The sequence below is a fragment of the Berghia stephanieae genome, chromosome 6 (assembly GCF_034508935.2).
Source record: "Berghia stephanieae isolate SIO BIC M18660-M18661 chromosome 6, UCSD_Bste_1.3, whole genome shotgun sequence".
Taxonomy (NCBI): Eukaryota; Metazoa; Mollusca; class Gastropoda; order Nudibranchia; family Aeolidiidae; genus Berghia; species Berghia stephanieae.
In genome coordinates, this window is record NC_088365.1 from 49055582 (window position 1) to 49080258 (window position 24677).

Consider the following 24677-nt stretch of genomic DNA (forward strand, 5'->3'; position numbering starts at 1 on the left):
CTTACCGGAAATCCTAACGTCATTAATCACACCGAGAACACTGCATTTATCACGTAAGTCTGATCAACGCCTGGTCCCATCTGCCATCCATCTTCCCAAACCCAACCGCCCATATTATATATACATCACCCCCCCCCCCCCCCCCATTTTTCCCTCCCACAAACACGATGAATATCAAATCCAAATAATAATACTGTGGCATCAACAATAGCCGGGTTGTGACGTTGGACGTGGTCAGAGACCAAATTAGACATTAAGGAGCGGGCACTGCACTGGTTTCACATAAAGATCGGAGGAAGGGTGTATGAAAAAGTACCAGACAAAGCAAGAAAGACAATTTTTAAAGAAAAAAACATCCCCCAAAAAATCAGTCGTCCTCGACTGGGGATCAGCTGATTTTTTGGGATGGTATTTTTTTTTCTTCTTACATTTTTCTTCTTAGTTTTGTCTGGCACTCTGGTCAGAGACCGGGAAGATAACCGTTCTTGGGTAAGACACAAATACACCTTGGCAAAAAAAAAAAACCCTCAAACCTGGGACTTTTAATGAAGACTTCGCGAGATCCCATGTTTGAGTGGGTTTTTTTTTTACCAAGATGAGGGTTATTGAAATTCAAATCGAACGATATTTGAAGGACGACGAGTTTTTCTAGCCAAATTTGTAAAAAAAAATACGTGTCTCTCCAGAGTAGTACGGCAGTAAAACTGGTTAAATTAGTCAGTGCATGACAATCAATCGAAATGTGAAAATTTTGGATTTGCACTTTTATTTCCATTTTTTCTTTTTTTTTTTTTTTTTTTTTTTGAAAGAATTTGCTCACCAGAACATTTTAATCTTTGTTTGAAGTAAATCGGGTGATTTTTCATGAAGTTATGATCAGATGTATAGGAATGTTATCCAGCAACTTTTCTCAAATTTCATAATTTTTCAACTTGACTAGCTGTAAAAAATATTTAGAAGTGAAATTAAGCTTCGATATTTTCCCGAAGATGTACAAAAAGGGTTGATTTAATCAATTTATGACAAGAACTCATTTTTGATTTTTTTTTTTTTTTAATTGACCTTCTAACTAAACTTGGCAATATCTCAGTTCAAACCTTTTCACCATCCGACTGATTATGTCATTCACTGTAACAAATGTGATTTTTGTTGAATTGCGTAAAATGGCGTTGTGTGTGACGAGTTGATGGTTTATTACCGCCTTTCCGATGAGCAATGGAACAGAGTTTTCGAAAGGAAGTTGTAATAACTGTTTATTATGCATTGCGAAAGCCAAGCATTTTTCTTATTAGAACAAATGATTAATGTGAGTTTTGTTCCAGAAGAAGAAAAAAACATGGAATTGGAGAAGGAAAACTACGTTCATTTTGATAAAATAAATAAATCAATAAATAAATAAATAGATAAATAAATAAATAAATAAATAAATAAATAAATAAATAAATAAATAAATAAATAAATAAATAAATAAATAAATAAAAAAATAAATAAATAAATCAACAAATGAATGAATGAATGAATAAATAAACCAATAAACACCAAGAGAGAAAAGAATTGAGCCTTATGAGAGGGGTGGGAGAGGGAGAGAGAGAGAGAGAGAGAGAGAGAGAGAGAGAGAGAGAGAGAGAGAGAGAGAGAGAGATTCTTTTTTCACTTAATACATATATAAAAGAATAGTTAAAATTATCATTTGAACAATTAAAAATTCAGATTTGTTTTTCATCAATCCTAAATTTACGAATATATATATATATATATATATATATATATATATATATATATATATATATAATATATATATATATATATAATATGCGAAATATTTGCTTAAGATATCGATTGCTTTTGAATCGAAATGAGGGAAAATATAAGTAACAAAGAGCCTCCTTTGTTTTTCAGACCAAAAAAAAGTTACTTCCGGTGTGACACATTTATCAGTTGACCCGCCCACAAAATGTCGGGCTTTGTTGACTATCTAGTGATATCAATGGAATCTCGCTTTTGTGACAGGTATTGTAATTTTTAAAATGGCGCTGAAGAGAAATCTGTGGACCAACACACAAATCTCTGTGTAACCTTGAACTTTTATAACCTGGATAATACAGTTAAGTGAGAACTACTCATAAACGTGGGTGGCAAAAATACAATAACAAAACCCGAGTGACGTCAACTTCATTCTATCTATAGTGACAGGTATTGTAATGTAAGAATACTTATTCAAAATGGAAGCTTCACAGGTGTAAATCTGTGGTCAAAAATAAATTTCTTTCCAATACTGAGGAGAATGATTAATGTTTCTTAATCTTAACAGCTAAAATATGCAGCATGCGACAACCAACATGACATTCTCTCTCTAATAACTTTTCCGCCGGTGACGTCACAGACTATGGGTGACGTCCAATCAAGGGACGCTACTCTTCCGCTAATCTCATTCCCTATATTACATTTCCATGTGCTCGAGGTCATTGGTCACATTGGAATATGTGCTCAAAGTGACCCTCATAGTGAAAAGTTCACAGTTTTTGAAATAGCTAACGTCACGATTGGTCATTTTGTTCAGCTTGACACATGGGTATGTTTACAACTTTCATAAACAAAGCAGCGTGTTTACATTTCTGAAGAAATATCCAATCGTTTGACAGCAATAAATCATGTGATTGCTGACTTGGTTGGACGAAAACATGAATATAGATCCCTCCCATTAAGACGGCGGGTTACATAATTTGGTTCTAGGTGGCCTGCTACGAGGAATAAAGAAAATAGTATGCGAAGCGCATTGAGCATTGTAAAAATATGGGGAGGGGGGGGGGATATGTAGATAAATCAGTTAACTGTCGTAATCTGGACAAACACGTATTTTAAGAAATTGGCAAGAAAATTTGCGAAGTACCAGGTTTGGGTTTATTCCAATATTACGAGGATCATTTAAATCGATCGATATAATGTGAAGGATGAGTTTCCTGGCCAATTTTTTTTAGTACGTATTTTCCCCATTAAAGAAACTGATAAACAGAGAAGTGATAAGACATGGAACGAGATTAAAAAAAAAAAAAAGAAAGTTAGCTCAGGAAAGAGAAGGATGGAAACTGTTTGTGGCATATACCCTAGCCTAGGGTGAAAAGGGCAATGATGATAATGATGACGTGTTTTCCCCCACAATACGACAGTTAATAATCAGGTTTATCAGTTACCATCGAATCAAGTTCAAACCACGACCGTACTAACGAAAGAGTTATAATGGAGAGGCTTCTGATAGGAACAATACAGACAATGGATGTTTCGGGTACAAACCCTTCGTCAAACCCTTGTGCTGACGAAGGGTTTGTATCCAAGACGTCCATTGTCCGTATTGTTCCCATCCGAAGCCTTTCCATTATCTCTCTTTCGTTAATATTTTCACGATCCCAGGGTTCAGGCAGCCCCCACCGCAAACCACGACCATGAAAAAAAAATGGCCTAACCTATTCAGCTACAGAGAATGTTGTCCTATTCCTATTATAATCTCAACAGAAAAGACAGACATTCTTCCTTATCTTTTTATTCCAATCCCTACAGCGGATGCTGGGTGATCCCTTGGGCATACCGGCAAAAAAAAACATTGAGAGTTGAAGACTTTTATGTATATTTTCTTTCAAAACACATTAAAATTGTCATACTTTATGAAGTTGTCATTAGTTGTCTCATTCTCGTGAGAAATTGAACCACCCACGCAGTGTCTCGACAAAATGTAGCAATGAAGTGTGGGTAAAACCTTAACAACTATGAATGAATATGACTGCCTCTATGGACGTTTGCCATGAATGTGTGTTATTTCGAGTGTGCCAATCTGTTTCTATTCCAGTAGTATTATTAACAGTTTAAAAGTTGACAATGTGACAGTGTCCATCCTAGTATACCATGAAAACACGAAAAGGTTCTCCAGTCTCTTATTCCAAGAGGGGAACGTGATTTGAGTATTAAGGAAGTATTATTCGGTTGTCAATATGAATCGAGAGAAACTACTTTATATCAACTCGTCGACTTTTTCATTTTAAAAAATAATAATAAATACTTTTATTTTTAGAAATCTTATCCTTTAATGTTTCCAAAGCCATCAAAACGACACCTCAAAAACGAGGAATGCGGGCGATGGGAATATCCGCTTAAACGGGGTGAAATCGATAGAAGAAAGCTGATTTTTTAGAACAGGTTGATATTTCTGAGAACAAGTGATAAAAAACCTTTTGGAAATAAATATAATATAATAATAATAATAATAATAATAATAAATAATAATAATAATAATAATAATAATAATAATAATAATAACAATAAAATAATAATAATAATAAATATAATAATAATAATAATAATAATAATAATAATAATAATAATAATAATAATAATAATAATTAGGATTGATATCCACTGCAGAGCACTGCAAAAAAAAAAAAAATAGTAATGACGCTGTGAAAATTGTTGGCTGATCTGCTGATTAGACAATACTATTAGATATGCTTATAGAATGAACGAAGACCACTCAGCTTTTTGTTATTATTATATAGCTAATAACTCTCAGTAATTATATCAATCAGATGATAAACGTTATATAGGTTACACAAAGTTTTGTGCGTTGGTATGTTTAATTTGGCTGGTGGATGTTGTGAATATTTTATCTACATACCTAGCAGCATCAATTATTCAATGCCCTGTAATCGATTGTCAACAGCCATGCATTTTCACTACCAGTCAAAACAATCAGCCACCTTGGAGGCCATTTATTTATATTATATTCTTTATTGTGTCGTCGTATACCATTACCCAGTTAAAAGCCGTATTATGGAAAGACTTTTTTTTTTAATTAGGCCAGAAAACTCGTCCTTCAAATATCCATCGACTTAAATGACCCTCATCTAGGCAATAACTCTCAAACATGGGATTTCGCGAGACCCAAGGTTTGGGAGTTTTAATTTAAATCGATCGATATTTGAAGGACGAGTTTTCTTGCCAAATTCTTAAATATAGGTACGTGTCTTTCTAGGACACAACAGTTTACTGGTTTAAACGGACGATTAGAACGTAAAAAAGAGATACGATATAATGATTGTCTTTTTTCAATAATGTGTAATTTCTCAGTACATGAACAATTGTTTATATTTTTCTATTGCATTTCAAAAAGCTTTCAGACCCTTTTAGACTAAAATATTTTATAAGCAAACAAACAAAAAATAGAAAAAATAATAATAATAATAAACTGAATCCCCTCTCACTCGGAAATCGGGAAAGCCGTTTGATTGGGACTATACTTTATTGGAAACGAAGATTTCCCGATTCAACGGAACAGTAATAATATATTAAAGAGTTGTTTGGGGTGTTTTGTTTTTGTTTTTCCCTAATGTCGTGGTTTTTATCCATGCCTCCCTCAGATCCCACAGCTGTCAATTCTCTTTCTCCATTCCCACGCAGAGTAAAGAGAGTCAAGACACGATGTCATACGATACGAACCAGCTTCGCCTCTTGACATCGATTAACGTCCATTGCGAAATGTACGTATTCTATTTAAAAACAACAAAAGGTGAACAATATTGTCCAGTTGTTAAACTTATAATTCTATTAAAATAGCATCTGTTTAAAAAACAACGATGGGGAGTCCATATTTTTTTCAGAGTTGCTTTGTACTACAAAAAATTCGTATAGTTACGATTTTTTTTATTATATTTTTTTTTTTTTTTTTTTTTTTTTGTGGGGGGGGGGGGGGGGGCTCCGGCTACAGAACTGCATAATATGCGTCTTTGGTTCAATAAATCTCACTGAAAGGAAAATGTGGTTCTGAAGAACCTATATTTAGGACTTTTGAGCATTTTTTGATCATGGTGGGGACAAATTATCAATTTGTAAAGCTATTTAGAGTAACCTTTCTTTTCTTTCCATCAAAAATTACGAATTTTAAAAATTTCAGGCAGGCAGTTCTGCTCTTTAGTCTAATTTTGTTTGTTTGTTTGTTTGTATTTCTGTATATGTGCGCGGGCATGTGAACAGGCGAAAATGTAGGTGTGTGCGACATATTTTCCGAGCTTACTTGATGTCTTTTCAACTTCCACGAATCCCTTGTTAACTTCACCATTTGTGTCTGTGTCAAGGCCTGGTCATTGGCGATTTACGTAAAAATAGCAACATGAAATTAAAATAGGCAAAAATGTGTCGAACATTACATTGAATGCCTTGAGAGATAAAGAGAAAGAGGTAGCTAAAGAGAAAGAGGGAGTGAAAGAGAAAGAGGGAGAAAGATAGTGAGACATAGTGAGAGAATTATAAAAGTCAACGTTACAGAGAGGGGGTGGGAGAGAGAAAGAGAAGTAGAAAGAGAGAAAGAAAGAAAGAGAGAGAGAAAGAAAAAGACACAGAGAAAGTGGGTGGTGGTGTTGGGAGGGAGAGTTATTACAAACGTAATCCCCAATACACCAGGGTAAACTGGTTGGGCTTGGAATTCGAAGAAAATGGATCGTGGAAATAATTTTTTGGACAGCCTGACTCGTGCTTTACAAATAGAAAATTACCTCATGTTATCGTATCCCCATCATTCCTGCCCTCTGAGTATTATATATTTAATGAACTGTGAGAGGGGGAGGGGTGAGTAGGGTTGCGAAAGCGCAGTTGCTAGAGCGCTTGACTAAACTGGATTCGAACCGGAGTTATCTCTCTCTCTCTCTCTCTCTCTCTCTCTCTCTCTCTCTCTCTCTCTCTCTCTACTCTACTCTTTAAACTGAAAAATGACTTAAGTTACTGGATCTGTGAGAGTGAGAGAAAAGTTAATTAGCAATGGACCATGGTTTTACCAATAGTGCAAGGAGTGATTGTTTATGACCGTCTGACAGAGAAAATCCGCAAAATTGATCCAAAATCATATGTCTCTAATCGTAGGTTAATAAAACAAAACAATATTGATGCTTGCCGCATCTTTACCATCTTCAGGTGAAGGAAAGGGACAAATTAAAGGAAAGAACAAAAAAAAAAAAAAATGAAAAAAATTAATAAATCTAACATACCACTATTGTACTCATATACCATATATATTTCCTTTATTCATTTTTATCCTCTCAAATGAAATTAATTTTTTTTTTAAATTTCAATAATTCAGCATATTTCAATTGTTGGCTCCTCGTCAAAAAAAAAACAGCGACAGCGACAGCAATAATGACGACAGCAGCCGTCACAGGTTGTGATCTTCCGACATCTCCCAACCAAACAAACGACGGCGGTTACAAAATCCATCAATATAAAATCAATGTGGTGTTGATGATTGAGCTGTGCGACGGGCGCTAGGAAGCAAAAAAGCCTACTGGCCTGTGACTGTCGTAACGGAAACTTTAACAAGCACAATACTATAGCAATGTCCTTCTCCAGCACGCCATATGGCGCGAGTAACTAAATTATTACTCATCGCTTGTCTTAGGTCAAAAGGTCGGGGATCCAAAAGAGGACACAAGATATGTGAAACCATCTATTTCTGAACTGCCATAAACCTCACTAATCTAGATAATTGTAACTGAGTAAACCCCTCAATATGCTGACTTTTATAATAATAATAATAATAATAATAATATTAATAATAATAATAATAAAATATAATAATAATAATAATAATAATATAATAATAATAATTAAAATAATAATAATAATAATAATAATAATTAATAATAATAATAATATAATAATATATAATATAAGCGCCTATCAATCCACTGACAAGTGCTCTATGGCGCTTTACACATCACTCAAGACTATATAAACTAGCATTCACACTAGCACGCTCACACACATACACCCGTACACCCACATACGGAAACTTCTCCGCGTCCACATACGCAAACTCTTTACATGCACATTACTACCCTAAATTAAAACATAAAGCATATTAATTGTCGAGAAACGCTCTTCTAAATAATTCGGTTTTCAATTTCTTTTTAAAGATTTCTAAATTTCACTATTCTTAGTATTATAAGAAAGGGAATTCCACAACCTGGGCGCAGTCACTAGGAGGATTTGTTGTGAAACATTTTATATGACGAATTCAATAAATGTACATTCTAATTCTATAAGGTGAGGCGCAGATTCCACCTGAATATAAAATTAATAAATACATATATATCATTTATTCATTCCATGGGTAAATTTTGCTCTTTAGGATCTATCCCTATGGAAGACTAGAATAAACCAGGCGTCAGCCGCAGTGCAGCGCCGCAAATTGAGCAAGGGTGAGGTGACTTGCTTCAAATACCACATTAGTAACAAAATAAAACGAAGATGAGAAATATACCTGGATGAGAGAGATCGTAGGTTAAAAAAAAATATTTATTGATGTTTGTCGCATCTTTATCATCTTCAGGTGAAGGAAAGGGACAAATTAAAGGAAAGAACAAAAAAAAAATAATAATAATAATAAATCTAAGCAGCAAACGACCTGTATGGCAATATCTTGAGACCGCCCCAAGCCGCATAACAGACAAAACAGAAAAAGAAAATTCACTCATACCAAGAGATTATTTTGCCAAAGAGAAAAAAATGACGTTCATATGTCACAACAGCCCTCTCGGGTAAAATACTGATAGAAATCTCCATGTGATAAGAGGGCAGAGGGAAAAAAAAACACACAGATATCTAAAAAAAAAAGTTTTTGCTTTGTTTTGTTTTGTTTTGTCTTTTTGGTTTTTTAAAAATATTTATCTGGGTTTTTTTTTTTTGGGGGGGGGGGGTTTGCTCAAATAAATAAAAAATAAAAGTTCAAGAAGGGGGGGGGGGTTAAAAGCACAAGAGGGGGGGAGGGAGGGAGAGAGAGAGAGAGAGAGAGAGAGAGAGAGAGAGAGAGAATGATAGCTTATCAGGTGTGCCCTTCCGCTGATTTTAAACATTATACAACATTCTAAGAGTAGGATGAAATATCCTTCACGTCGAATTTTAAATAAGCAAGAAAGAGACGCATACAACAATAAACCAAGTACCAAGTTAAACCCGAGTTCTACACTCTAGGAATTCATGAGATCCAATCGATGATTGATATATATATATATATATATATATATATATATATTATATATATATATATATATATATATATATATATATATATATATATATATATATATGTATATATATAATCATCGGCCATTTCCAATATATAGTTCAGTTCACAGTCGATACAACACAACAGCATAATGACAGTGACAGGATAAAAAATGGCCAATGGAGTAACAAAAAGTTTACTGGCAAGATCGAGTGTTGTTATTTCCCCCTCCACTGCCCCCCAAAGCACACCTCCAATAAAATTCCTCCCTTTTTCAAAAATCAAAGCAGATCAGATATGATTTTTTTTTTTTAACGACCTTCCCCTAACCCACCCGCCTTCACGCATTTCTTTGAATTCTACAGAAGTGTCATATCATTCCGCTGAGTTAACATATTAATTAATACAATACAGTGACGATGACCCCTATTCGTCTATTATTTCCTTTCAATCGTAACATATAAAAGAAAGCGGGATAAGTCCCACGCACTGATAGGAATAGAGAGAGAGAGAGAGAGAGAGAGAGAGAGAGAGAGAGAGAGAGAGAGAGAGGCTAAAATAACATTATCAGTTCTGCCAACCCCAACCTAAGAAAAGATGAAATTTTGACAGAAAACAAAGGCATTATTCGTAAACATAGCGCATACGTAGCACACAATAAGCGGGAATAGTTTTTGTTTGGTATCATTCCGGCTATCCGTCGCTCAGAGAAAACACATTGTATTTGCTCAAAGTATATCCATATTAGCTTGCTTCTTGTATTTTGAAGGTTCGTGAATAGGCTTCCTAAGTCGTGACGTAATCCTGCGCAGCAACGCATGGCAACAAACCGGCTGGCTCTAAACAGTCGAGAAAAATGGCTGACACTGACACGAACTCTATTTCCATCACCGCCCTTATGAAATACTTCTCCAATGAGCATAAAAGTGTCTCGCGAGGTGAAAATCATCATCAGTCAGGTCATGTTTTGACTTTCACTTACTCAGATGGCTTGATGTTCGGCAAAGTTCAAGCCAGCATGAAGAATAAAGAGTATTCTGTGAAGGTAAGTCATTTCGTCTTCTCATTCTCACTCTCAAAATCTCACATCTCCGTAAAACTACTGTTGGACAATAATCAGTTTACTTTGAGTTTAGGCAGATTTAGTATATCCAATGGAAAGATTTAACTGTTTACGTTCGATTTTAGTTAGGGAGAGAGAGAGGGAGTCATTGAACTATTGTGTTTTTATCTTATGGACCACGGACTTTGAGTCTTTGAGGTCTTAGTCTTGCTTCGCTAATTTTCGTTGCTATTGACTATAGTCTACTACATACTATTTAGTATCGTGTTGTAACCTTTAATATAATACTCATATGAGCATCACAATCACCAATCACGCTAGACATTTTATCATACTTCATGTGGGGCAGCGTGGATCAGCGGTACGGTTTTTGCTTCGTACCCGAAAGGTACCGAGTTCGTTCACCCGCCGCTGCGCTGTGTGGCCTTGAGCAAGTCACCTCGCCCTAGCTCAATTTGCGGCGCTGCACCGCGGTTATTCCAGTCTTCCCTGGGAATAGACCCTAGAGATTAATTTCCTCTATGGGATGAATAAAGGATTTATTTAGACCAGTGTTAGTCACGGTAAACTAAATTTCCTATTGGGTTAAGGTGTAATGTAAATGTTGCTGCTTGAAACTCGAAGAAATCAATAACATTGTGAAATTGAATGTGAACTTCAATTAAATATACGAAAACAGATAAAATGGACGTTTCGGGTTTCCCCCTTATCAACAAAGCAAGATGAATGAAAGAATCACTTAATTTGTTTTTTTAATTGAGTTTTTATACAGCGTAATAACCACTAAATGTGCTCAAAGTGCTTTACAAGGGGTCCCTGGCCAACAGCAACATTTAACATGTAAGACGGGACATGATGCCTGTTGGGCGATATTACAATTTTTTCGGACAGAGACAACGCTGTTAACGGCCAGGTACTCATTTGACACCTGAGTACGGTGAGAGATTGTGAGTAAAGAGCCTTCTCCAAGGACTCAACTATGCGCCGAGCGAGGCCCAAACCCAGGACCTTCTGATCTGAAAGCGAGTGTCATACCACAAGACCACAACAGACGTTTTATTAGTTTGTTTGTTTTTTGCCTATTGAGCATGGTCGCAGCTCTAAATTTGAATCTTTTATTCTTTTACTTCCACAGATCTATCTTGATGATGCCTTGGGTTGATTCAGTCCAAAACTAATTTGTGTGGTTTTATTTAACAATGTTAATGACATTGAACATACATTGATACAACAATGCCATAATTTGTCATGTTTATCTTGTAAAATCATGTATGGACCTACAAAACCATTATTTTGAATGGTGATTTGATGATGATGAACAAAATATGTGTGTTGTACAAAATAAATGGCAAAGCTAACAAAATGCAGTCTCCTTAATAAGAGACTGGGGATTGACAAGTGCTGCAACACATTGAAAAATAATATCAGATGTTTCTCTTAACATTGTTGGAATATATGAGAGGATGTTAACATTTTTCAGTCTTTCATTAGCCCTCTCAACATGAATTCTACATGAAGCAATTTCTTTTGTTAATAAAATCTCATTTTCAGTAAATTTATTATGTAAAAAGGGAGGGATATTTACAGTTACTCCTTGAGGTAAAATATCTTGAATCAGGATGGGGTTTTACCTTATTACCTTTATCTGCTAAAATTAAATCTCCAGGGCTTAAAATTAAAAGTTTTAGTAATCCACAATTTTGTACAATGACCTTATCCGAGACAGACCCTGGATACAGTTTAGAAATAAAACTTATCACACCATTTGGACTCAGACCAACAAGAGCTTTAACAGAATTCATGGACCTCTAAGAAGAATAAGTTAACCGTTGTTTATCCATTTCTTTAGGAATAGCAATTTGGTCATCTGTACAATCAATGATCATTCTGCAATTTGGAAAATTAAAAATGATGATGGAGCTGATAGTTTATTTTTATGTCTAGAAGGGCATGTAACCTTCATAACATTTTCAAAGAGAAGCTTATGGCTTATGTAAAACATGAATAAAAGTTTGTATAATATTTGTTATAGTACTTTCACTAACGCTAAACAATTGTGAAATATGAAGGTTAGCGTAGTTCTGTCTAAGTTTCATAAGTGTAATAATGAAAATTTGGTCTTTTAATGCAACTGTCTCTTCCTGAACTTCCCATCCACTATAGATAGTATGCAGATGACGTCACTCAGGCCTTTGTTATTGTTTTTGCCATCCGCGTTTGTGAGTTGTTCTCACTAAACTGTATTAACCAGACTATAAAAGTTCATGGTTACACAGCGTTTGTGTGTAGGTCCGTTATACTTCCGGATGGCAATGTTGTGAACTCCTTGGCCAAGCGCATTCTATCTATAATAAATAATGTTACCTCTAAAGCACTCAACATATTGAACAATAATATTAAATATTTTAAAACAATGTACACCTGTCTCCATTCGAAGAACTTTTTCTGTAAGGCTTGAAACAGTGTAAGTGCGTTGAATCTAACTTGGGTTTTTTAAAGCTAGCTATTTCCTTATTTTTGTCTGTAATTTCTTGTTCTTGAATTAAATTTGTTGTTCTATTTAAAATATCCTCACTTGTTCTACAATCTGTTTTTTTTTAAAGATGGAATCCTGTGATGATGGTGACGAGAGTTGAGATGATGATGAGGGAGAAGATAATGAGGATGATGATGAGGAGGAAAATAATGATGATGAGGAATCTGGTTTTTTTAAAGGTGGGACTTTGTGATGATGATGAAGAGAGTTGAGCTGATGATGATGATGATGATGATGATGATGATGATGATGATGATGATGATGATGTGGTGGTGGTGGTGGTGGTGGTGGTGGACTTCTTGATGTTGGTGCCAATTGAGATGGGGTGGGAATTCCTTGTGTCACTTTTCTTTTCTTTCTTTCCTGCTCTGATGGAAACAATTTATTTTTATTTCTGTCAAACCATTCAGGGAGGTTGGCTTTGTCACCATCTCTGAAGTGACAAGAACACACTCTTGATGATGATGTTGGATCTTTTGTCCTTTCTCCTGAAATGAAAAGATTAAAAAAAAACAATAATTCTGTTGGGCATATTACTTAATTTGATAAGTACTTTGTTTTAGACTATCTTGTTTAACACCAGCTCAATGCATGATAAATCAAAGGTGTGCAAGAGACTAGGTTACTGGTGGGTCTCTCGCCTGTCTTTTATGAAATCGCACATTCAGCAAAATGTCGCACTTCCTCATTACTTCTTTTGATGATTTTGACTAGGTATATATAAAAATATGAATTCTTAAATTTACACAGTTAAAGTTGATCTTGGGGTTGAGTGTGGCAAGACTGGCGTTTTCTCTTTATTTCAGTCAGTACTGTACTGGACAGTGCGGTGATGGAAACTTTGGAGTGTCAACAATCGGGCACAGGTAAAGGAGAGAGGTCCCTGCCGCCATCTTGCTTTGTTCACACAGAGTTGCCACCTCGGTTGTCGGGGGGGGAGGCATGGCAGAGAATCAGAGAAACTTTCCAAAAAAAAAGAGGAAAGTATGTGTGTTTGTGTGTGTGTGTGTGTGTGTGTGAGAGAGAGAGAGAGAGAGAGAGAGAGAGAGAGAGAGAGAGATATATATCTGCGTGAGGGGAGGGGGGGGGGGAGAGGTTGCGTTATTTTATTTATTTATTTTCATTTTGCCATAAAGGGATCGAGTTTAAAGTAAGATTTTAACAAATATTTTCTTCTCTTTCTTCTTGTTCTCCTTTAAAAAAAAAATATCACTTATCAGTAGAACTTAACTCTCATTCAGTTTATCAGCCTTAACATCAAAACGATTGAGATATCATTTTTGCTTTAACTTCAATAAAAACCTAGTTTGGAATGTATTTTTATTTATAATTTCGTGCAATTGTACACTTTAATCATAAAATATAGGTCTGCGTAAGCTAGAACTTGACCTAGATCTGGACTACGAACTCTATCAAATGTTCGACGAGGCGTGCGTGCTTACCTGACTAAAGTGATCCACTTTTTCTTCAATTTTTTGTCTGCCTGTCCAATTGGAAATCTGTAAAACTTGCAGGAGTGACTCTCTGACTGGTGTAGACAATCTGGTACAAAACACTGGACCATATTTAAGATAAAATTGTTTTTTGAGCGATTTTCCAATTATTCCTTGCCCGGACCAAGCACGGATTTTTTTTGTTTAGAGCCAGCCGATTCGTTGCTAGGCGGACGTGACGTCAGACTGTGGAATCCTATTATGGCAGTATTGAATACTGTATTTGGGACAGAGGGGTCATGATAGCTTTCGTATTATTTGGTCGGTTATCATGACAAGTTGAACATCCCGTATTAGTATTTTATATATATATATATATATATATATATATATATATATATATATATATAATATATATATAAACATTTGAAATATAATTAAGATAGTTTGGCTTCTACAACGTTGTTATCGAGCGTTGCTCTCATCAGGAAGTGGAAGTGAAAGTAGACACAACAGAAGAAACGAACTAACTTCCTCATGCAGACATAGAAACAAACACCTTTTATGTAATTACGAACCACCATAAACACGAATCTATAAAAATACGAAAAGACAACAATCTACTTTCACTTCCACTTCCTGATGAGAGCAACGCTCGATAACAACGTTGTAGAAGCCAAACTATCTTAATTATATTTCAAATGTTTATAAATAGCTCCTTTTATACTAAAGTTGAGCACTATTATTTCATGGTTTTTGTTTTATAATTTATATATATATATATATATATATATATATATATATATATAATATATATATTATATATATATATATATATATATATAATTATATAATAAGATTTCCCCCCAATTTTACGATTTTACGGAAGACAATTTTCAGAATATTTTACCCATCCCGACGTGCACTTATTTGCAGGTCTGATAACCCAATTCCTAATGGGCTCATTGTTGTAATGGAAATTTCAAAAATGACGTTAAATATTGTCCATTACAACAATGTATATATATAAACACTTCGGCCTATCCTATTAAAAGATTATTCACTGTTATGAAAATTGAGATATTGATATGACAAGAAAATTCAAGAATATTGTCGATAAAATCAATACATCAAACACTGCAGAGAGAAAGGTAGTAATAAAAGCTTACAGTTTGATGAACTTGTGAGCTCCCCAAGAATATGTAAGGCAAAGATACACGCACAAAAGAGAAGAAATCCCAAACGGCAATCCCCTCAATGAGTCTCAGGGATATTTTTTTTTTTTTTAATTTAGATTCGTTAGGGTCTATCTCCAGAAAAGATCGAGACAGCTACAGACAGAACAGGAGAATATCCCAACAACAATTCTCAAAAGTAAGTTTTACAGCACAAATCATACTTTTAAAAAAAAATTATAATAACGGACAAGGATTGGTTTCCGAAAGCAACAAAAAGCACAAGAATCAAGAAGATATGTTGCCATCTACTTAGCCAGTGTGTGTGTGTGAAAGAGAGAAAGAGAGAGAGAGAGAGAGAGAGAGAGAGAGAGAGAGAGAGAGAGAGAGAGAGAGAGAGAGAGAGAATAAGCATTATACGTCTGTAACCAATTCTTCACTCCATATTACTATTCCCAGAATAGAGTTTTGCAATGGCCATATATCCCATTGGAGACTTAAATGACAATATAATCTGGGTGTCTGACTTAAGTACCAATGGTGATTTACATACTAATATCACATTATAAGTTGGCTAAAATCCAAAACTGTAAAAAGTAATAAACAAAAAAGAATATAACAGCTTAAAAAAAAAAAGAACAAAATACCAAACAGGGAACGTTTCAGGCTCAAAACCCTTCTTCAGCCAACAACAAAAACCAATAAAGACAGAAATACATTACTTAATTCCAGATCGACGACAGAGATATTTGGTAGGTCCTCTACAGAGAGGGGAATGTAATAATATGGTCCTGAAAAAATAGTGAGCAACTCTTTTTTCAACAAAACAATCTGCTTATACTTATACATGTTTTTAATAATAATTTGTGCGGCTATGTGGTCTTGTGGTATGACATTCGCTTTCGGATCGGATGGTCCTGGGTTCGAGCCTCGCTCAGCGCATAGTTGAGTCCTTGGAAAAGACTCTTGACTCACATTCTCTCATCGTACTCCGGTGTAAAATGAGTACCTGGCTGTTAATAGCGTTGTCTCTGTAAGAAAAAAAAATTGTATTACTGCCTACAGGCGTCATATCTCGTTCTTTATGTTACGTGTTGCTGTTGGTCAGGGAGCCTTTGTAAAGCGCTTTGAGCACATTTTCATTTAGTGGATATTGCGCTATACAAAAGCTCATTTTTTTAAATAATAATAATAATAATAATAATAATAATAATAATGATGATGATGATGATGATATCATCATCATAATAATAATAATAATAATAATAATAATAATAATAATAATAATAATAATAATAATAATAATAATAATAATAATGGACTCTTAGAGAGCGCACGCTATCCTCAACCATGAGACTCTTGGTGCTTTACATCAAAAGAAAACAATATCAGAGAAAATACATTACATCAAAAAAGAAATGTTATCAAGGATTTCTTGAACACAGAGAATGATTTGGACTCCTAGATATTCCATGAAACTGTATTCCACACAGACAGACCAAAATGAGACTGTGTTCCCGCCTTTGTACGAATGTGTGGGATAGCCAAATCGGTTTTGTCATTCGAGGAATGCCAAGATCGGGTTTTCAAATATTTTTTAAGGAGTTCTGTAAGGTGTGGGGGGGGGGGGGGGGGGGGGGCGGCAGTGTTTTCCAGAAACATGCTTTGAATTTGACCCTTTTCTCAACAGGCAGCCAGTGTAATCTTCGAAAGAGAGGTGTGGCTTTTGAAAGACCAATTTCAGTAGCATTATTTTGGACTGTTTAACTGCAAGAGTAAAAGTATTAGATTGAAAAAAATATTAAGCATGTTGCTTTATTACAGTATTGTTCTTCTATTTTCTTTTTTTTTTTGGCCAATTTTTAAAAAAGGAATGGACACATGGGGGTGAGTTATGAGCTAAAGTCAACCCAGTCGGTTTGGTACGGGGGGGAAAATGTTGGGTCAAACATAATCACATGAAAAGTACAGCATTCTTAGAGTCCCTCTAAACAATAATCCACAGTGGGACCAACATATTCGACATATTCTGACAAAGGCCAACAAATGCCCATTGAATGGCACAAGTTAATAATTAACTTGTTGGGCTGATATTGGAGTGCGCTTGTAATGAAAATTGGACTCATACAAGACAAGGGGCACAATACAGGGATCCCAAATGAAATGATTTTGGAAAATAAAAAACCTGAATACGAGCCGAAGCATCACATTTCAGCTAAAGCGAAACTTGTAAATGAACAAACAAAACTTTCTTTTGCAGGTGTAAGGGGCCTTTGTTATAATTATATTGCCTTGAGAAGACGGACCTTTAGTGCCTTCTTCTTGGAGACAGGAAAAGCTGCTGAGGTGTGAACTGATGTGTGAAAAACTGGAAAAAAAAAACGGACACCTGACATCCCTGAAAACATATGCCATTGAAAATATTCAGAGCTGCAAGAATTTGCCACCAGTGCAACAAGACAAGACAGACGGTGTGATGGCAGCTCCTGACACATTAAGATGACCGACACTTCAGTCCTGTAGAGAAAAAATATGTGAAGGCAACAAGGACTTTTTCAAATCTCACAAAAGTCAAAAGTCATACCAAACAACAACAGCAATTCAAACAACAAATACTCCATATGTTTCATAAAATCGTCAAATTTCATCAGCAAGAACAAATACAAACAAATACAGCTGTTTTCCTCAATCAATGAGCAAATGGAAAAAAAAAACCACTTGACAAAATATAATAACAAAAATAGAAGACTCCAAATCATTTCATTGCATTTTTCACAGGCACAAAAAATGCCACCAAGAATGAATGACTCGAGAGACAGATTCCTGTCACATGATAAATAGGTAATACATTTGCAGTGATGGGTACACAATATCTTTTATTTGTTTTGTTTTTAAGGCAGCGAGAGGAAAAAGGAAAAGAATAGGAAAGTCCAAAAATTTTAGATTTGCAATTAAAGCACCCACGATAATGTAAGACAATTAGCGTGAATAGGGAACAGATTACAAGAGCATACCATCAATGTACTTGGTTTGAAATCACCTAAAAGTCTCATTTTGACACCAGCACAGGCTCCCACCAAGAGGAATACACTCAAACGTTAACAGAATGTAACCAAAACAGAAAACATAACTAACAAAACGCAACAGAGAGATGATTTACAAGGGGGGGAAAAATCGTCTCCCAAAACTAATACTAAACATTTGACTATTTTCCTCTCAGCTAAGGACCCCAGCAAAGGCCAGGACAAAACCAAGCAACCCCTTTCCAAGACAAAGACAGAAAGCAACTCAGAAAGCAAACAGAGGGGTGATAGAGGACACAGCAAGATTTTTTCTGTTCCATTCCAAGACAAGGACAAAAAGCGAATGAAAGTAGGATGATGGCAATGATGTCAAACGAGTTTCGATCCTCTCTGTCCATAAGGGAAGCTCATGGCACCCTACCCAAATGAAATTGAGCAACCACACTTACAAACCCCAAACAGAAAAAGTGATGAATTTAAACATGAATATGCTTTACATAAGCATGGCTGATTAACACTGAAAAATTGTAATGTAAAGAAAAGTAGAGATTTGTCCAATGTTTCTGAAAATATCCCCGAAAATGCCTGACAGTGCCAACCAGCCAAGAACAATCTCAATCATATATATCATGTAACACTGAAAACAAACTGAAATAATGAAAGTGTTATGAAGGTTTCATTATCAGCGTTTTCATCTTCGTGCATGAGACACTTGTGTCGGAGATACAGTACAAATTGAATTTACTATTTGAATTGGTCAATTGAAAAGCATATCTTGCACCTTGCATATCATTTTAAAAATTCTACAGGTGGTGATTATTCTATTAAGAATTTAACAAAGCGAAACATGAGGGAAGCAAGGGATTAATTTCCCTGAAAGTCAGGCCGGCAAAGCCAGTTTGCCTGAAAGTTTAGAAACCCCCTAAAACGACAGTACTTAAAATGGGACAGGAGGAAGCTTACATTGGAAACGAAGGATCATAAATTATTTAAGGGTGAGCTGGTCAGTCTTAACCACGGCATACTCACTCCATCATGTATAAAAGCTCATGTGTTTATAAATTTATTTTTTTCTCTTTCTATATTTAGAATAGTGCAAAAATATCATTTGAATTTGATTGGTTAATACTTAAGTTTTGCCCTTCATATATGCGTGGTAAGTTTGTGACCTTTTAACCTACAAAGAAAGCCAGAAAGTCAACCCTCCAATCCCTCTTCCTCCACTCATGTGCTGACAGGGGATTTGAGAGTGAAGAGAGCTGGTTTTAATCAGAACAAAGAGACAGTTTTAACTACACGTGTGTAGTTTGTAGACCGTTTATTGCATCATGTGTGCATAATCCAACACACACACAATCAACAATAGAGGATAATTATTTATTTTTATAGCCTTTTATTCCCTTCTTCATAAACGACTGTCTGAAGCCAGATGGAGGAAGTCATGTTGGGCTTGGGTGATAATCGGCAATCTCATCATTTTTATTTTTTTTAATTGTAAAAACTTAGTTATTCTTTGTTTTCTTAAAACGAAATATAAAATATTCAACTTTTAGAAAATGTGTTCTGTATCACAACATAATTTTTTAAATACAAACAAAATCAATTTTTGTGACGTTAAAAGTGTTCCATTCTTCCGGCAAGTCATCTTTAGTTAAGTACGGTCAATGATACTGATCATTCTCTAATGATTTTATGTCTTTTTAGAAGAAAATTATTGTAGCTTTAATGCTACTTCTATCTAACCATTTACAATTTCTGTTGCACGTCATTAACATTTGCTTTATAGTTTTTATTAACAAAGACATAAAGATGTCATAAGATAAGTTTCATGTCCCTATATATTTGCGATGACTAAATACAGAAACACATAGCAATGATAACATAAACTATGGATTGCATTTGCACAATGAGGTTGCAGAAAAACACTACAATAATTAAATAATGGGACTTCAATCTAACATTGCTATAAGAAGGATGAAGGATGACACTGTAGCCCATGCCTTTGTGGGTTGCACTGTATTTTATCTCGTGACTGATTTGGGAGTTGTCTTAGCTGCATTGTTAACAAAAAAGTCAGTTGTCATTATATTTGTCAGCGATCAGCAACTTCGTCCAATTTGATAGAAGAGGCCTAGTTTTTATCTACTATCAACACATTTGAAATGAATCACCTCAAAATGCCAATGAAGCTAATCTTTAGAATCATATAGCAGCTGAAATTCCACATACAGGCACCACTTCAATGACTAATAGTAAACATACTGACTTGCTCACCTCGAGTTAAAGTGATAATGATCCAAAGGAAAAAACAAATTTATCTATAAGACAAAAAAAAAACCGGCTCGTTTTCAATAATTTTGTGGATTTAGATTTGCAATTGAGATACAGCTGTGTAGCCATCTTTGCAAGTTTTTCCGTTGCAATAGATATCCCAGATTTTATCTGTATCACACTTCTTGAGACAGCCGATTCGTTCGCACACCACCATCGCGAAGTAGAAATTAGAAAAGTGTCTTCTGGCACTTTTCTACTCACTTCATATCTTGTTGTTACCAAATAAGTGCCTGCTCCACTCACTTTTCTGAATAAAAAATTCACCCCATACACCGGAGCATACTCAATGTCTCAATCGTTTCTATGTTATATGTTTGTGTTGAGAATATTGGCTATTAAGCTTAACTGCTGGTCAAAATTACTTCGCGATGGTGGTGTGCGAACGAATCGGCGGTCTCAAGAAGTGGGTGAGAGAGGGATCTAGAAATGACTTGGGTTTGAAACGAATATTTTTGTGTTCGTGGATAGCTCACCAAGTAGAGCCACGCTCTCACCTGCCAGGCGGAGTTGTCGTACCAATAAGGTCGCAGGTTCAAACCCCACCACCGCCGCGAAAAAAAATTTTATTCTCTATTGTCTTCTGGCACTTTTCTACTCACTTCATATCTTGTTAATACTAACATACTAACAATACGCAACCGCAATGGGTCACAGGAATTGCATTATCATTATAGTTATAGTTAGGATGAATGAGAATTGGATCTTTAGAAATAACAGAAATGGCAATTTTTCAAAACAAGAGATCATTATAGTTATAGTCACTTACCTGACATGCATTATACAAGATTTGATGCTCATATTTCTTGACATTCAAGATATTTTGCAACATTTCATACAATTGCTCTTTGCTGAGAATCAATTCAGATGCTGCGGTTGAGATTCTTTGAGGTTGTTTTCTGGGATCTTCATCTCCCCTGTAAATTGCATCAAATTTAGCCATCCATGAACTCAAAACTGTTTCTTTACTCAAGCCATCTATTTCTGGTAAACTCCTTACACGTTTTTCTATATTATTTTTGAAAACCTCTCTAAAATCATTTGCAGAACATCCACCACTCCGCACCATGTTAGCAATCCTATCACTTTTCAGGAAAACCTCGTAGTAACTTTGAACAGCATTTGTGAATGCTTCATCAGCTACAATATGCGTCTCTCCATTCAAGAATGCATGAAATCGTTCTTTGATTGTTTGCAACTGGGCTTTGGTTACTTTGATCTGCCTTCGTGCCATGTCCGTCGGCTGCTTGGCATTGAATGGATAAGCAATGCATCTCATTACAAATACATATAACTGCAACCTTTTCCTTCGCTCTTCTTCCTCACGTTCCGATTTATCAAAATCATCAATTTTATCTCTATCACTCACTAATGAAGGACTGGGGCTTGACGGTCTTATACTATTGGAGCGAGAATGACCACCAACAACACTGAGGTTATCTCCGCTAGCAGACAAACTTCTCTGCTCTGCACTAGGGAGACTGAGTACATCCGAGTTGTTCTCCTCCCCATCCTCAATGGTGCCATTGTCCGACTCTTCTTCACTTGAGGACGGGTCAAGCATTGTGAATTGTTGACTTAAATGCACGAAATAACAACAAGACAGGTAAAAATTGTAAAAAAATAATCATTATTTTGACAGATTATCGGACGTGAGAAGACATTATAAGACATTCGCACATGCGCAGTACGATTGCAAATAATGCGGAAGTGGATCTTTCAGACACTTAATCTTTTATTGTAAATAATTAATTATCACCCAAAAAAATCATTCTATAATCCAATTATATTCATATTCTTTCAACTCATTATCAAAAATATGTTCAAAAAATTATATCAACGAATTTTACGAGAAGTGCCGTGCTAACCGAATGTGAAGGCCCCAAAATTGTTCAATATTATGGCCGCCATTGTTAGTATCTTATTCGATAACATAGCAGAAAAGCGAAATAAATAACGGAATTTTGAGAATTTCCATTTGGCTTTCCTTGAAAAAAAAAAGGTCTTACTCGGGTGTCAACGAAAACACTGTTATGCAATTTTGCCAATGACCTTGGAACCAGTTTTGCTTGATTATTCTGTATAAACAAACAGTTTTGATGTTTGTTTACTAAATTTTGAGACGTTCAAAAGTCGTACCACTGAGTGAAAAGAACCTGTTGTATTCGTGTTTATTCATATAAAATGGATTATTACTTTTGATTGTCATTGGTAAGTCTCGTCATCACGCATTTTTTTATATGCATAGATCGTATCCATACGCAAAAAATTCAACATTTTGTCGGCAAGAAGAAAAAACGATCTGCATCCTGACCTGCAGTCTGCAGACGATATTCCCGTTTTCCCACAGTCGTCTGACATTGAATATTGATATGAAGGCCGTTTTCTTAGTTGGTCTCCTTAGATTTGACATTCGCCAAACTTGATTGTTGTTAGGAAATAAGGTAGTTGAGATTTCTGTAGGGTGTTTTGACCCTTTGTTGATCGTGAGATCAAATATCTTTGCAAATCATGATGACCGTTTGCTTTTCACCCAGTCCCAAGTCAAGTGAGTCATCGCATTCCCTAAGCCTAAGCTCCTTCTGGCCTGGGCCTCCTCAGGCAATCAGCCTTCAACTTCTATCTGGGTACCCCTGGTCAACCAAGCACATTACCTTTCCTCACTTCTCAAAAAAAGGTTTTGTGATCAAAAAGCAATTTGATCAGCATTCATTCATCAATCTGAGATAATCGGAATCTTGAACTTGAACAATGATAATGGCAATGGCTGATGGACGCTGATCAGGATCAGATATCGTCCTTATTATTATTATTATTATTATTATTATTATTATTATTATTATTATTATTATTATTATTATTATTCTCAAAAGTCAGACCGTGTCAGGTCATAAATGTTAAACACCACTTTATATTTATATTTAGATTTAGATATATAGAGAGCTGCGCCGGGGTTACCAATACTTACACTTAGCTTCTTAATCAATCCTTACTAATCATTCGTTTGGACAGAATAATAAAAAAAAAACCTTAACGCTTACCGTCAAAAGCAGTTTAGATTTGAAGATGCATTTGTTTTCTATCAAAAAACAATCAGTACTAGACAATCCTTGATGAATTTCAAAAGTTGTGTTTGAAATTATATCCTAAATTTTTTCATGATTCATTCCTAGCGAAATCGTGTGAGTTTACGTCTGTTTCAATGGTGGCCGTCGCAAAAAAAACAAAGGTTTTTTTAAAAAGTTTATTGAGAAAAAGATACGGAAAAAAGTGTCCCTAGATAAGTATGCAATTTGGTGCATTAGTGCAGTAAAAATTGGTGCGCAAAATTAGTTCGTAGCCGATGCGAGACTGTGTGTGTGTGTCTCTTTCTTTCTTTCTTTCTTTCTTTCTTTCTTTCTTTCTTTCTTTCTTTCTTTCTTGCTTTCAATTTTAACCATTAATGGCGAGATTCCATCTTACACTCCCCAAACTCCAGATCTTAGTCTTAATGTTATCAAAGACAAGCTTTGCGATTTATAGTTTAATTGAAGCCCGAGTAGAAATATACTCTTACTACTGCTCTCTTGGTGGAAACGATTTATTCTGCATAAGCAATCTGGAGAAAAAAATTAGTGTCACTGTAAAAGGTTAAAATTTCACGAAGTACGCACCGTGAACACCGCTGTAACAATCCTTTGATCTACGTCATCAGGCAACCCATTGTTTCTTTCATCTTTTCCCATTCCCCCTTACTATCCTCCCCATCCCCCTGCCCATCTCTCTCTCTCTCTCTCTCTCTCTCTCTCTCTCTCTCTCTCTCTCTCTCTCTCTCTCTCTCTCTCTCTCTCTCTCTCTCTCTCTCTCTATCCCTCTGTCTCTCTTTCTCTCTCTCGTCATAGTGTTATCCCTTCCCCTTCCCATCTCAATGTAAAGTAAAACGTTCTGCTGTTTGCAGATACATGTATGATTGTTTTGTTTTTTTCTCTCTCACTAGGCTAGGATTAAAAACCAAGACATCAGGTACTGGGTGTCTAATGCCAAAGTACAGATTCTCTCTTTGGCCAATTTAGTCACGCATGTGGCAGCCCAGCTAT

General features: G+C 35.5%; 2 protein-coding genes across 14 annotated transcripts in view; one reads left to right on the forward strand and one right to left on the reverse strand.

Moving 5' to 3' along the window:
• The window catches only part of LOC144975180 (calcium-dependent secretion activator 1-like), a 107953-nt gene extending 85663 nt beyond the window's left edge, over positions 1-22290 (reverse strand). For 8 of the 12 annotated variants that reach the window (XM_078918985.1, XM_078918982.1, XM_078918986.1 and 5 more), the window contains exon 1: positions 21371-22279. In XM_078918985.1, coding sequence (XP_078775111.1) covers positions 21371-22165 — 795 coding nt within the window. In that variant the 5' untranslated portion in view covers positions 22166-22279. Of the gene's footprint in view, positions 1-21370 lie in introns of all 12 variants that reach the window. The other 4 variants (XM_078918989.1, XM_078918991.1, XM_078918987.1 and 1 more) reach the window with 2 other exon arrangements.
• Positions 22291-22296: 6 nt separating this feature from the next.
• The window catches only part of LOC144975182 (uncharacterized), a 32154-nt gene continuing 29773 nt past the window's right edge, over positions 22297-24677 (forward strand). For both annotated transcript variants that reach the window (XR_013645877.1, XM_078918993.1), the window contains exon 1: positions 22297-22812. The gene's annotated coding sequence lies outside the window, so the exon portion shown is untranslated. The remainder of the gene's footprint in view (positions 22813-24677) is intronic.